At 39.6% G+C, this 15,764-nt stretch overlaps 1 protein-coding gene across 1 annotated transcript in view; it reads right to left on the bottom strand.

Moving 5' to 3' along the window:
- Window positions 1-1,939: 1,939 nt before the first annotated feature.
- The window catches only part of LOC140136432 (enhancer of mRNA-decapping protein 4-like), a 34,008-nt gene continuing 20,183 nt past the window's right edge, over window positions 1,940-15,764 (bottom strand). Inside the window, exons 17-26 of the mRNA XM_072158157.1 lie at window positions 14,964-15,035; window positions 13,741-13,816; window positions 13,178-13,361; window positions 11,643-11,798; window positions 9,926-10,041; window positions 9,002-9,167; window positions 6,679-6,880; window positions 4,459-4,750; window positions 2,915-3,078; window positions 1,940-2,360 (exon numbers count right to left, since the gene is read on the bottom strand). Coding sequence (XP_072014258.1) covers window positions 2,180-2,360; window positions 2,915-3,078; window positions 4,459-4,750; window positions 6,679-6,880; window positions 9,002-9,167; window positions 9,926-10,041; window positions 11,643-11,798; window positions 13,178-13,361; window positions 13,741-13,816; window positions 14,964-15,035 — 1,609 coding nt within the window. The 3' untranslated portion in view covers window positions 1,940-2,179. The remainder of the gene's footprint in view (window positions 2,361-2,914; window positions 3,079-4,458; window positions 4,751-6,678; window positions 6,881-9,001; window positions 9,168-9,925; window positions 10,042-11,642; window positions 11,799-13,177; window positions 13,362-13,740; window positions 13,817-14,963; window positions 15,036-15,764) is intronic.

Here is a 15,764-nt window from a genome sequence, read left to right as displayed (position 1 = left end):
ACCACAGGGGTAGTGGGAGCACAAAAAAAGGGTCCAATTAAATTTTTCTGGACCCTTTGATACCGGCAAAAACCAACATTTAAGGGGTCCAATGAGAATTTAAGGACTCCATCTGTCCGAAATTCTAAACTTTATACCGATTTACACCTTCGTGCATCGTAAAATTAAGGAGTCCATACAGTTTTTATCGGACCCTTTCGTCACTTTCAACTTGTGATTTAAGGAGTCCAAAATAAAAAAAATAAGGAGTCCCTGGATGCACAAGATGCGACCCCTGCTGTATCAATGAAAGTTTCAAATTTGTCATCAACATTAGCAAGTTGCACTGATGATCGGAGAAGGTAGTGCAACTTCAAATCAAGATCATGCATGTATTTATGTGATTAGCCAAAGAGATGACAATATCTGACAACATGATTCACATAGCGACTGCTCAGTGCCAGAAGTGGGGAAGTGCAATAGCTGCCCTGTGAACATTGGGCAACTTACACACAGTATATTGTACTCACCTACACATGACAGCTATTGCACTTATCCACTTCTGGTACTGAGCAGTCAATAACCAAACACAACCCACTTCTCTAGTTGCAAACGACCCAGTACATGTGTGAAAGGACTATGGTGGGACCTATATTTAGCAGGAATAATGGACATAAATTTAACTAATTTTAGCACTAAACAATGTTTTGATCAAGTCAATTTGTTGATGAATCATAAAGTACTTTTCATAATTTTATTGTACAAAACATAAAAACAAACAAAACATTAACATAACACATGCTAGGCAGGTCCTTAAAGGTGGGTGGCCTGATTGTAACACTCTTTCTACCTTTTTTTGGAGGGGGCAGGTGCAAAATTGGATGCATTCTAAGGTTTTGTGGATTTGGGGGAATTTAGGGTGATCTTGGGCCAATTCCAGTGATTTTGGGGCATTTACAGGGATTTTTGGACCTGGGTGGAGTCATCCTTTTCCCTCCCCACCTTTAAGTCGATATTCCAAACTGAATTCCAGTTTCAAAATAACTCATGCCTGTTAGTTTCTTCTGCTCTCAAGAGGGCTAGAATGGGCTATTCCAGTTAAAATAGGCTACAATTGTGATCTACACTCCCAGTACAGAAGATTAAGGGCCAGGGTTGTGACTATGCCAGTTGGCAGTATCCGCCACTAGCAGTTGCAGACCTGCACTCCATCAAAATAAGCTTCCACAAAATTGAGCAAATATTATATGAATATGTACAGACTATACATGTAGTAAATATCAAAAATCTGGACCAAAATATCACGTCCACATGCATATAAAACTGCAATTTGCAGTGACATACACCGCCACTGTAACATTCACTTAATCGGTCACAGTAGCCATTGTTGTATCACAGTTACTAACGCACTAACACGTATCCCAGACGGGCGTTTCTTGTAAATAAATTACCCGGCACTAAGTTTTAGGCTAGTCACAACCCTGATAAGGTCATGTCTTCCATAAGGGTGTATGGATTTCAACTGGAATAGTCCAATCAGGTGACATGAGAAGGGTTCAGGCCTGTGAAACTACAAGACATTCAGTGACTGAAAGAATTCTGTTAAGTGTTCCGAACTGTAAAGACATTTTCACATGTTTTTTTCTTCAGGATGATTAACATAAATAATATAAACACTGCGAAGGTTGAGAGCCCAGAGCTCTAAAAACACCTTTCAGACTTCTCTCCCTACAATTAGTTCATCTCAATTAACAAAAGATCTGCAGGTTGAACTTGATAAGGGTGTAACAACTGTACTTCTGAAGTTTGACCACAGAATTAGCGAAGGAGAACCGAGACTCGATTGCCATCTTGATACAGGCATGGAGCAAAAATTGGGGGTATTCAGTTTCCCTCGGAATGCCCTTGAGGCATTCATTGTCATGCACACGCGACATGGATGATGGGCGCATTTGAGAAACGCACTTAATGTGACCTGCATGCGAGTACCAAGACGCTTCAGATGAGACGCAGAATTATTTTCATTCATCTCTGCGCACCGTCGGCAAGGACCCAAATACCCCCAATTTTCAACCCATAGCTGATGGCGCGATTGTATGTGGCGGTATAAGGAGTCCCGGTTCTCCTTCTCTCATTCTGTGGGTTTGACATAACTTTGTAAGTTTTTCTGAACAGCTACCAAAATAAAATATAATATCCTCTACTTGATAAGTGCCTTGGCCTGTAGGAGAACCTTTCTGAGTGTTTTGCGTTGTGAGTGGGTCTGATTAGCTGAAATGAACTCCGTCAATCTCTGTACCATGTCGCCAATAACGCGTGGTAGATGTTCGCTGGTCACGTCATTCCTCGGGTCAATAGCAAGCAGTGATTCCTCAAGGTAACTGTCAGAGTGAGAAGAGAATATGTACAAATTAAGATTTAGATAGGTTGATTCAGCTAACATTATATAATTCCCTGGATCATCTGGCAAGTTTGTGGTGGGGGTGACAACTCAAAACCAAAAATACTCCTTTCAAATTACCTGATATTTATCTACCTCCCTCCCACTGATCAAAATAATAATAATAATAGTAAATACTGCCCTCTATCAGTCTTCAATGAATCCAATCAATGGCCGACACACTGTGACAATTTCACATCTTTAACAATATTTTTTAGTTCAAATTCCCCTTCACAAATCAGTATCATTGTGTAATATATTAATGATTGAAGGAAATTAGGCCATCATTCTCCATTTTGGGGACTCAGTTGCTTTGAAAATGATGTGCATAAGCTGTTTCAGCTTCCTGAAAGTACATGGCATATGAGTGTTTAATTAAGGAGCAGGCAAACTACAGATTTTTTTCAGCACCTGGACCTGCCTTTTTCATTCAAACCAGGAATTCTCTAAAGCTTGGATACAAACAGGGTGCAAAGGTTATTACTATCATCTTACCTGCATTTAAGGGTAGTGTTATTGTTGAGATCATGAGATAACTGTTGAATCAGTGAGAGTAATACTGGTTGTTCCATTGGACATGGGTCAATGCTAAACAACTCCTCTGCATTGAGAGCATTGCACACAAATAACACAGCTCGCAGGTCGGAAGCACTCAAAGCCTGCAAAAGAGAAACATGGTAGACATGATTTGATCAAATAACTGAAAATTCCAACACACTATGAACGGAATTCTGCATCATCATATGTGATGCTATCAAGCAAACTCAGAAATATTAAATTTTTAGTTTTTTATAGGATAGAAAGCTTTTACAAAGCTGGATTTTGCAGAAAACCCCATTGAAATTGAACAACTAGTTCCAAAGATATGAGCAATTACAGCGTTTCCAAAACAACAGGAAACAAAAGAAAATATTTCCTTTGTTTGGCTACATCTCAAAATCAATATTTCCGATTTTCAACTGATTTTGCTAGATCACATCACATATATCAAAAAGGCTTAATTTTATTCAAGAAGCACATCATCAGCAGTAATTCTTTTCTGTGGCTATTTGCAAAAATGTGTTGGTGCAAACTGCATGGATTTTGGGAATACATACATTTGGCATATTCCATTTGAAATCCATACACCCTGATGGAAGACATGACCTTCATCTTCCACTAGGGGAGTGTGAATTTCAAATGGGGCTACCTGAATGGGTAACTCCATTTGAAATCTACACTCCCTGTGTGGAGAGTAAGGTAATGTCTTCCATAGGGGGCGTATGGATTTCTGCTGGAACATCCCATTGTACAGACATTGAATAGCACTTTTGTTTCCCATACATCCATGGTAAATGAAGTCAACTTTTGGAATCTGGGAAAGAAATTGGAAAAACTTCCAACTTAAAGTTAATTTTTTTATTACTTCCGTGGTCTGGGTACGCGGTGGTGAATTGCGATCGCGTAGAAGTGACAAGTTCGCCTACTACGCGCCGCGCTGAAGACCAATGTGTCACCGGCTTGTTGTCAAGTGCGTTGATCAGCCAATCAGCGTGATTGTTTATTTTTTCTGTGTGTATGCTTGTCTACGCTTGCCGCACAGCTCGGACCACGGAAGTAATAAAAAATTAACTTTAATTTGTCTTTATTGGCTTATAACCCCAACTCTCAAACTGCTTTTTTCCCCCAAGAGGAAGGGAAATAAAGAAGAAATAAAGATGATGAAGAGAAAAGTTGGTTTTCCCCACCCAGGATTTGACCCACCGACCCCTCTGGTGCCAACAGGCAGAACAGTTATAGCAAGCCACGTGTGTAAGTGTTGCCAGGCCAACGTTTCCGTGCCTATATGTAATATGGCATGATTGCGCAATCAGATCACATAGGATGCAGTCTTGCATACGCTCTCAGCTGTATGTATGGTTTTGTATGGTCTATTAGTGTTAGGGTTAATAACCTGTTTAATAAGCATCCTGTTATGTTTTGATTTGGGTATTCGATATCTCGCTAAAATCCAAAATATTCAAAGCTTAACTATAAAAACACTTTTGAGTGTTTCTCACCATTTGGAACGCTGCATTAATCTGTCTTCTCTGTAACAACTGCTGTATCTGTGATTGTATCTGTTGTATGTCTGGTGCCTGGGGTACAGGTGTAGGTGCTTGAGACCTCACTACTGCTGCTATGCTGTCTTGCACCTGTACTTGATGTTCCTTCAGTGCTGAATTCAGTTCTTCTTTGGTGATCATGCGAACCTGATCCAGTAACTGATCCTGCACATGATGTTCCTTCATTGCTGTGTTCAGTTCTTCTTTGATCATCTTGCGAACCTGATCCAGTAACTGATCTTCGAATCTGTGATTGAAAACAGTTGAAGGCTTTGAGATTAAGAAGCATAAAACACAGGCATTCATTAGACTATTGCCAAGAATGCCGCAGATCAGTGATCGAATTTAGGAAAAATAAATGGTTGTCCCACGGACAACCAGATTACAATTTCTGGTTGTCCGTCTAAGTTTTTGGTTGTCCGTAGGCCTACAAATGTGACTTTTGGCTAGATTTATGGTTGTCCGGCGGACAACCGAATCAGTATTTTGGTTGTCCGGTGACTTTTTTAGTTGTTCCGGGCACCCAGACAACCACAATTACGAACGCTGCCGCAGATACTACAACATTATGCACATTCAGTCAACCAGTGGCGTAGATTTCTTTTTGACATTGGGGGGATGGAGTATAGTCAATCCAGCACCTTTTGGTGACAAAATGAGCTGACATGACCAGTCCAGTGGGTCAGTTGCCTGATGAAGTGTGATGGTATCACACACAACGTAGCTTTGCTAAAATTAGTAAGTCCAGTATTTTGATTTAATTCCAAACTTCATATACTACAACTGGATGACTGAAAACATTCATCAAAATGAGCTTGCGGTACAAATGTGGGAGAAGCGTGTGAAAAATGTTACTATTTTGAAGCTAAACTGATGAAATATGGTTTAAAAGTAGAACAAATTGCACATTTGGGGCTAAAATTGGCAAATATGAGGTTAATTTGGTCAGAAACCCATTATCAGGCATCAACATTGCGGGGGGATGATTGTATGGACCATCCCCTGGATTTATCCCCCACCCCGGATCTACGCCTATGCAGCCAACAAAATGAGCATAAAATGAAACAGCACAGTCAAAATGTAAAGTATTAGTATCCCACCGGAGCAAACTTTAAAAGAGATACATACAATAAATACATCAACCCATTGTGATGTTACTCCTAGTCTCAACATCATACTTGCACGAAGGAGGAAGTAGGCTTGTTATCGATACAGTTTTTTGAAGTCGATATATCAGAAGCAAATTGTGCGACATATTGATACAGTATCGATATATTGACACATTTTAAAGATGCAAGTTACTTTTCTTCAATGTTTATTAATAATACAACAGAATAGGCCCCTACATAACAAAACAACCGTGCAAAGTGTTCTTCTGGAGGGGCTTGAGACGACATGATGGCTCAGCTTGGAATTGGGAAACAGGAAATTGGGATAATCTAAGCATGTGTGCCATATCGTTTGTGTATCGATACTACCACTGAGTGTACCAACATATATCGGAAGTTTATGAATTTTCCAACTATCGATACTTTTGACAATCTATAATGGGCTTTGGAGAAGTATGTTTGCAAACAGGTGGTGAACAATCACACATTTTTGAAGGTGTGACTGGAGTTATAACACCAAGGCTTTACTTATTTAATTCATGACATCACTGGAGACTACTTCATCCTCTGAATAGAGGGGAAACCAGAATAGCATTAAAGGGTTAGCAGCACATCTGGATTTATTCATAAAGTGTTAAACAAGCTCAGTATTTTATGGCATAACATAATCCATGATAATTAAATTGTCCAACTCGCCAAGGTCCTGACCATCTAAAAGAACATTGGGATATATGTAAGGACAAGGTTACCTGCCCAAATCCTAGGATAAACATTTAGTAATTGTTGGTATTTAGTTCCTGCATAAACCTGCCAGTTGACCAGACCAACGAGGGTGGACCTTTAAGGGCTGAGGTTAGACTTATTCCACCAGCCGTCTACACTGCGCATGTACTGGATTATGCATTGTAGTGATGACTGATTATCTTACAGTTCAAATTGTGGCGGACCCATGCTTACTACTTTGGTTAATGCGCCATAGTGCGACTGACTAGCGGCGCCTGTATACCGTGCTGTGTGTGATCTGAATCCCTTCCTTCTACTCTCAGTGCTCTAACATCCTACTTACGTCTGTTGTGATTTATGTAGCTCAGCTGCCAGGTGAGTTTGTACAGTAGTCTGCAACGTCTCAGATAGCTCAGCTGCCAGGTGGGTCTGTACACTATTAGCTATACTAGTCTGCATCGACTCAGAGTTAGTCTTGAAGTCTGCAACAAGACCCTGTTGGTTCTTTCGTATTTTGCTCAGGTGCATTTCGAGCTGTTGTGCATCTGTACAGATATGAGTGAGAGAGAAAGATGACAATGTTAATTTAAAATTTCATTCACAAATTATCAAGGTAAACACCAGTTCCATGACCATCACACAAAAAAGAATGTGAAGAAATACATTAGCAACTGCAGCTGTGAGCAAAATTATTATTTGCATTTGGGGCATTAAAATAGATTGTACACAGTCCCATGAAGCCTTTAAAAAATAAAAGGATCTATAGCGCACAACATTATCCACCAAATTAGTGTTGGCCGATCCAACCCAAGATCGGATCTGCCGATCTCCGATCTGAAAATTAGCAGATCGGGCCGATCCGATCCCGATTCAGATTCCTTAAATGTTATTTTACAACCAGTACAAGTTCATTTAAGTCGGGCCCCAGTAATATTAACAGTCAAAGCTTAATTCCCCAAACCTGTAACTATGTAATATGATGACCGTTTTTAGAGGTTTTTCATGTCAATATCAACCCAAATAAAATACCATTTTACACCCCAAGTCCCAGCGTTACTCACTCAGTGCCTCCGATTGTAGGAAGTTTAATCATTAATCCATTAAATGATGTACCATCGTACGGTTTCGTAGTTCTATGCCACTAGTTTTAATATTGACAATGTGGCGACCGTCTATAAATAAATGATCGCGCATGCTCAGTTATGACTTAAGAGCTAATGGAATTCCCTGTATGTTACTCTGCGCTTGCATGCCTCGTTAAAGCACGTGTTACAAGACAGTGAGACACGTGATTGTTTGTTTACATTTTAATTCGGTCTATCAAAGGGTGGATACATATACATAAAATACAGTATGAAACGACATGATTCTTGCGGTGGTAACAACGTTTTTTGGAAATATATTGGCATTAAATAGTAGTAATGTTACATAAGAAAGTAATGGTAAGCTTAAAGAATTGTTGTGTACTTTTATTACTGTCAAGTTCAGAGATCGGTAAGCTAGATCGGCAGCTGATAGCTCATCTGCCGATTCAGATTCAAGGCCGATGCAGTCCATATCGGCACCGATCTCCGATTCACAGATCGGTATCGGCCAACATTACACCAAATGGATTTGAAGGCATTATTATGAAGGGCAATTGTGGTTATAACACAACGAGGTGAACTATAAGATAAGATGGGACAGGTTATATGGGAAGATATCTGATTTTAGAATGCCGGGGAAAACCCAAAGTACATGTGGAAAAATCTGTGAGGACGGACATGGACCAGCACCATGCTCACTTGAGGCACTGTAGGGAATCAAACCCGGGCCACAACGGTGGTTTGATTTTGATTTGATTTGTTCGGGTTTTGACAACCCTGGATAACCCAAGAAAGCCTCTATTGAAGCTTATTTCCATTGGGGTCCATTTGAACACTGGGACGGGTTGGGAACAGTCAGGGGTTAACACCCTACTTTTCGAAACTGGCTGCGAAATACATCTGCAGGTATGGCTCTCTGCACACGGGACCGACGGCTTAACGTCCACTCCGAAGGACGGAGTATTTTCATGATTCATTTACCCAATTCTAAATGAATAAGGGAGCACGGAAGCCTGAATTTAATCTACAGAAGTTGCCGATTAATTTCAGACTTTTTTTTCCAAGTCAATATCCCAGCAAATCGCCACAGCTGGGAATTGGGATATTCACCAAAGCTAGTACTTACATTCCCTGGTTCCCATATCAAAGGCTGCATTGATCTAGGCAAACATGGACTGACATGACCTCTCAAATGCTGGCATCACTGTGTTACTTACATTCCCTGGTTCCCATATCAAAGGCTGCATTGATCTAGGCAAACATGGACTGACATGACCTCTCAAATGCTGGCATCACTGTGTTACTTATATTCCCTAGTTCCCATATCAAAAGCTGCATTGATCTGGGCAAACATGGACTGACATGACCTCTCAAATGCTGGCATCACTGCGTTACTTATATTCCCTAGTTCCCATATCAAAAGCTGCATTGATCTGGGCAAACATGGACTGACATGACCTCTCAAATGCTGGCATCACTGTGTTACTTACATTCCCTGGTTCCCATATCAAAGGCTGCATTGATTTGGGCAAACATGGACTGACATGACCTCTCAAATGCTGACATCACTGTGTTACTTACATTCCCTGGTTCCCATATCAAAGGCTGCATTGATCTGGGCAAACATGGACTGACATGACCTCTCAAATGCTGGCATCACTGTGTTCTGGAAGGCATCTTTATATGTGGATTGAATAGTGTTATTTAAGGCGCTGGCAGCTGCTTGACCCATGGCCTCCGTCACACCCTGAAAGTAATGTATAGAAACAATGTAAGTATTATAAATAACTCTTCACATATCTAAGTATACTTTGATCAGTTCGTAATAGGCAGGAATGTTAGGCTTTTACCACTACGCCGAAAAAAAACCCCACATTTAGAGTGATAGTTGACCTGTCAAGTCTATAATGTGTACTCATACTCCCTCTGTGGAGGACTTGAGCTAAATCTTCCATAGGGGTAGTGTGGATTTTAAATGGAATAGCCCAATTTGCTCCCTGTCACATAATACTTTGAATCTTGTCCTAGAAGGATCTTATTTGCGTTCACCTGCTACCATCTTATTTACCATAATTTACCCCAATATAAAGCAGTATGAGCAAAATTTGAGCAAAATAAAGTAAAAATTGCTTTGAAAAAACAAGAAAATTACCAAAACTCATTCTAGGTAGGGTTAATCATGTTGAAAAGGTCAGATTTGGGTTTCTTGACCCCCAAAACCCATATATAGACATACTGAAAGTGGTATCTACCTAAAAAGTGCGTGATGAGTAGGCAAAATACATCATTTTGGCGGACATTTTGAATTTTTGAAATTTAGTGACGTCAGACATCGTCTGAGGTAATTTTTTTAGCAGATTTGGATTTTGCGTTAAATTTGGCCATAGAAACCACTTGTTTCATATCACTTTTCAGAAAAATGTCAAGATCGCCCAACCCTATAGCCAAAATATTAAATTCTCGATCATGATATGCACTACCCTTCACTTCCTATAAACTACTCACCCTACTTTTCACCAATTTGGAAATGTTTTCTCTCATAAGTTGGTCTGTTGCTGTTAATTTCTGTGCAATTGTTGTGTTGATTTGTTCTTCTACCGGTGCTACCACCCTTTGGAGTTCTACAGATAAAGAAAAGCAAACAAAATGAATGAATGATAATGGCGGGCTTGAAAGATGTAGCTAAACTAGAATTTTGCGGTTCTCGACCTGCGCGGTTCTCAATGCAAAGCACCGGCTGCAATGCCTCCACCTTGACGCCCATCATTTTAACCGGTGCAATTTCACTTGACCCCAAAATGACCTTAACATTATTTGCCTCACTAAGGTGGCCGTTCCCACCAAATTTCATGAACCTGCACTGCAGCAGTCTATGGCGATTTTACCGCAGATGACCTTGAATGACCCCAAAATGACCTTGACATTGCCTTGTTTCAGTGGTCGTCCCCACAAAATTTCATGAACCTGGACTGGCCCAGACTTTCATCAGCTCATCAGAACAACTGGAGTGAGAGAGAGAGAGCAAGCTTTGGAGACCTCGTGTTTCAAGAGCCATCAATATGTTGCCCAAACAGCCTCCAAACTTTGGGACACACATGTATGATGTAGATAGAGAGATATAAATCTAGAATGGTGGACTTTAATAGAAAGAGCTTGTTATACCATATTTTTAATTCCATCCTTAATAACAATAAGAATACAAGCAACATGATCAACATGTTCTACTTATAAAATAAAATCCCCACAGCTCACAGCAGTGCAACTTTGGAACAATCCTGTATGTGCTTTTACTATTCCTATAAAAGTTGATGAACAATTATAATGAAAATTAGTGATTGCAAAGCTAAGAATTTGGGTTTTTTTTTGTATAAATTGCGAGTACATTGCTGCATCTAAGAGGAGGCAACGGGGGTATGTTATTGACCAGGAGAAAGTAAGACTGGCAATCTCCATGTGTGCAAATTTTCACGCGTTGCCAATTTTCAACTAAACTGAGCTCAAAAAGAAACGAATAATTTTTCACAAGGTCATATCTTAAAATCCTGTCCATCAAAATGAACCAAAATTACACACATGTTTTCTTCAATACTCTACTCTAAACACATGTCAGTAACCAATCAGTTATCTAACTGACACAACAGCAAAATGCACTGACATGGAACAGCTTCCTGGACCACAATCACAGTCTAATAATTGGCACCCAGCAAAAGAAATCTGTGTGAATGAGTACAAGATCCTTGCACATGTGATAATTCCCAAAGAGTAAGTGGAATAGTGTGGAACAAGACCTGTTTCTTGAAGAAAGTGTGTGAAAAGAAAAAAGCAGCACCGTTTCATCATCTATGCCAGGATCTTGTATGCATACTTACAGATTTTTTGTGCTGGGTGCCAAATGTTGGGCTGTAAAAATGGTCCAGGAAGCTGTTCCGTATCAGTGCTTTTTGCTGTTGTGTCAGTTGGACAACTGCTTGGTTACTGACATGTGTTTTGAGTAGAGTATTGAAGTAATCCTGGGTGTAATTTTGGTTCATTTTGATTGACAGGATTTTAAGATATGACCTTGTGATTCACAGGTTGTGAACAATTGTAAGTTTCTTTTTAAGCTCAGTTTACTTTGCTAGTATTTAACAATCGTGATTTTAGGTTTTCTTGCAAAAAGCGCAAAAATTAGTGCTCCGTATAAATTTCCACTTTTATAATACTACATATTTGAGTCTCTTACCAGGAACTACTTTGTTGGTGATTTCTGCTTTGACTGTGTTGTCCAATCGACTTGTCACCGACTGTTTCAGAGTCTGTGACACGGTTTCTAACAGACGCTCTTGTTTCTGCTTGTCTAATGCTTGCTTTTCTTGTAACGCGACAGTTAACCTTTGACCTGGTTTATAGTTGTTAAGGAACAAACTTGACACACCGGCTCATACTATACCTGGGTAAGCCTTATATCAAGAAATCAAGATGTAGAAATGGAATAGTATACAAATATTTACTGCTCATGAGGGATCTGGTGGAATCTATTGGTCCCCGAGGTGAACTGGAGACCGTGAGCCTACTATTTCCCGAGACCGCCAGGTCTGGTGGAATCTATTGTTCCCCGAGGTGAACTGGAGACCGTGAGCCTACTATTTCCAGAGACCGCCAGGTCGAGGGAAATAGTAGGCTCACGGTCTCCAGTTCACCTCGGGGACCAATAGATTCCACCAGATCCCGAATTTAGAGCAGTAAATATTTGTTTTATATCCTTCATTAATATATTCTTTGTTCATTAATTGGTTAAACTATTAGAAAGGCCTTTTTCATAGACATAGGCCTAGGCATAAATGTAGGCTAAGCCCTAGCATAGTCAAGGCTAGGCTAGGCTTGCCGTGCTTTGTTTTGATTGAATACATGTAGGCCTCCATGCACAAAGCACGCACACACTTGAGTGGCTATAAAGCTTACCGTTGTAATGTTGTAACCTCTACAATACCGCCGTAAAACGAGTAACCATGTTCTCTGTTATTTCGCCGTCAATATTATGTGCTGCTGCTTGTGTGCTTCGTAAGACAACACATTACAAGCAAGGCAAGGCTACACATAATACCCCAGAAGCGGTAGCGATATCCCGCGTATGTGGCGAGTTGCACCGACCACTAGGAACTGCGACGCGGCTATGAGGTCATACGCGCTCAGAGGGAGTATAGCAAAAAATATATCCCGGGGAAATAGTACTTTGGGGAGAGTCGGCTTTTTGACTGCTTTGCAAAATAGCAAAACTATTTTTGGTCACATGATACTCGTTTAACCAATTAATGAACGAGAATATATTAATGAAGGATATAATAATTAGTACTTGCATTTTCTCCATGACAATAGACCTTTAATGCAATACTTCAATGTGTTATTCCATTTGAAATCCATATATACCCCTATGGAAGACATTTTTTCATGTGAATCTTACAAGGACTAGGAGCAATTGGTGGCTTTACAAGAGCAAATCTGCTCCTGGCACCTGCTTATGTCAAGGCTTGCATACAGGGTGTATCAAAAGGATTGTTCTCCACCAATTACCAGTGATTGTGGACTAGATTAAAAATATTATGAAGGGTTAATGTTAAAATGTTGTGAAGGGTTGTAAAACTGTAAATTGTGGTAATTTTACTATGATGATCTCATGTTGCATTTGGTGTGGAGCAGGCTTCTTAACAAACATGTGTAAACTTCCATCAAGATGAACTTATTTGTAATTTTTCCCCATGAACACAATTTCAAGGATACGTTCTTGTTCTGATGACTTCTCTAGCTTGATCCCCATACTCTTATCCAATTTATCAATGCGTGCCTTCATTGACTGGATGATGCTATTGGAGGACTGCATCTTTGTGAAATCTCTCCTGAGAACCAACATCTCATCTTTGGTTGCTGACACAACACCCCAAAGCTGCTGGAACATCTTCCGTAACTGAAAATGGATAAAACATGTGTAAATGTTTGGTTAGACTTTCAACGACTTTAGGCTATGACTAGGGTTATGGGTGAGGTGGCAAATACTACATGAATACTAAAGTGACGTGTATCCTTGGTGTAGGATATTCATGAGTCCGATTAGTATACAGACTCAAATAGCTTACATAGTAAATTGCTGTAAAACGTTGACCAAAGCGTACTTCTGCAGTGCTGACAAGGAGAAACAAACAATGTGTATGGCGGCAAAATTAACAACATGTACGACACATAGAGCACACATATTTGGAGGCACCTTGTTAACATCACAGAAGTAGGTTCCCATCAAAGGTTTACAGCAAAATACTATAGCCATGTATTTACTGTGCTCAACTTACCTCATCAGCTGACAGTGACTCCTCATCTGTTTTCTGTATGGCTTGGTCTCCTCTGTCTCTGAAAGGACCCTCTTGGCTGTAGATTGAATCAATGTAGTGTACAAATTAAAAATAGTATTATTTTTGGTCACACTTCTGTATTGTCACTCATTCGTCGGCAGAGTGCAACACCATCGTAAGTGCAGTAGAATGCAATAGCTGCCATTTGCAACATTTCAATAACTGTACTTACTCTTAACCAATAACACTAGAAAAAACACCCAACTACATGTAAAGGCGATTTCTTGGGTTAGCTTAGTGGCCATCAGGAAAGTATACAGAACAGCAACACTTTATTATAATGGGAATGAAGATGGGATTGTGCTGCAAACAATAGGTGTTTTACAAAAGGCAGCTATTGTATTCTACTGCACTTACGATAGTGTTGCACTCTGCCAATGATGTACTTCAAGTTTGGCTTGACCCTCTAAAGACATATTAAACTAGGCAATCGCAAGTAACGTAGAGGTTTTTGTGTGACATACCTTCTGTCACTTAGGCAATCGAATCAAATTAGTTTGATCGTTTGATCTTTTGATCCACCATCGATGCTTGGTCAATCCTTATTATTGATCAAATTAATTAATTGACAATTGTTAATAATGATTACATGCGAAATTTACCAGTAATTCAGATTACTTAATTGATAGTCCATTAATTACAAGCATCGAATGTCGATCTGAAGATCAAACCAATTTGACTCTGGTGCCGTATCGGAAAAGTGGTTGCCGGTATCTGATCGTCAAATCAACAAGTCATTATGTCAACTTTATAAAATGTCAATTTCAAACTAAAGGAATACAAAAGAAAAATAAATATCTTTGTATGTGGACTTTTTCATTTGCTTGACCAACTGAACTCTCAAATCATAATAAAGACCACAGTTGTGGCAAGTCATATATACCTTGGGAATATTCCAAGATAGTTGCCATGGCAAGAGCGGCCATCTTTGACGTGAAGTAAAGGTGAATTAAAAAAATGTGTTGTGAGAAATGAGACATAATCATTTAAAATGCTTATGAAGTAATTGTATTATGTTTTTTCTCACTCGCATATCCAAGATGGCCACCATAGGATTGCGCCATCGGCAAGATAGGGAATTCATTGAGAAGGATTGTGATGTTCCTGTTGGTGCGTTTATGCGCCGTGAGTGAAGGAAGTCTTCAAGTTATTGCATGATTTACCTTGGTTCCGGTGGATTTACATTGGCTTCATCAGGTTCTGTGTCAGATGGCTCAGATGCATCTTTGGTTTTACTGTGATAGGGCAAAACAGACATTGAATTTAAATACACCTGCTAACACAGTGTTTTACTCACCTTTGTAAATTTATCGCATCAATCCAATGAAAACGACAAGAGATGTCATTAATGAGTAGAGCGGAAAAAAGAATAGTTTGCACTGTGTAGGATATTTCGTTACATGGGTATAATCATAAAGATCAAGTTCTAAACGGTTCCATTGACCTTCTTCACCACATTACATGTACCAAGGTAATCATACAAATGTATATCCTGGCTATAGCAACCTAGTCTTTATGTTATACATGACAAAAATTTAAAACCATTTTGGTGTAAAACACAGTATTTTTCAGGTTTTTACAATTATGGAGTCCCAATGTGACATTCGACCTCTCTGCTTGTTACTCCAAAACAGTACATAATAGATAGATAAAAACAATACTTTTCTGGATCCTCATGACAAGAGGAACAGTTTTAACATTTTGACTTCTGTATGTATGGCTATGAACTTTGAAAGTCCATACTTCAAAATGTGCAAGAGGACTAGTAACATTATCTTTCAAATAGAAACAATATCCATCAAAAAAATTGTGGTGCTAAAGCAAGGTAAACATGGCCAGTGACTGGACTAATTTGGATTATTATGATCTCACCAGAAATTTACGACAGTGCTGCAAAGAATTGTAGGGAACAGACACATTTTAATATGGCATATGTAGGTCTCTACAGTTGGCAAGGGGCGACC

The sequence above is a fragment of the Amphiura filiformis genome, chromosome 16 (genome assembly GCF_039555335.1).
Source record: "Amphiura filiformis chromosome 16, Afil_fr2py, whole genome shotgun sequence".
Taxonomy (NCBI): domain Eukaryota; kingdom Metazoa; phylum Echinodermata; class Ophiuroidea; order Amphilepidida; family Amphiuridae; genus Amphiura; species Amphiura filiformis.
This window is presented reverse-complemented; position numbering and strand designations above follow the sequence as displayed.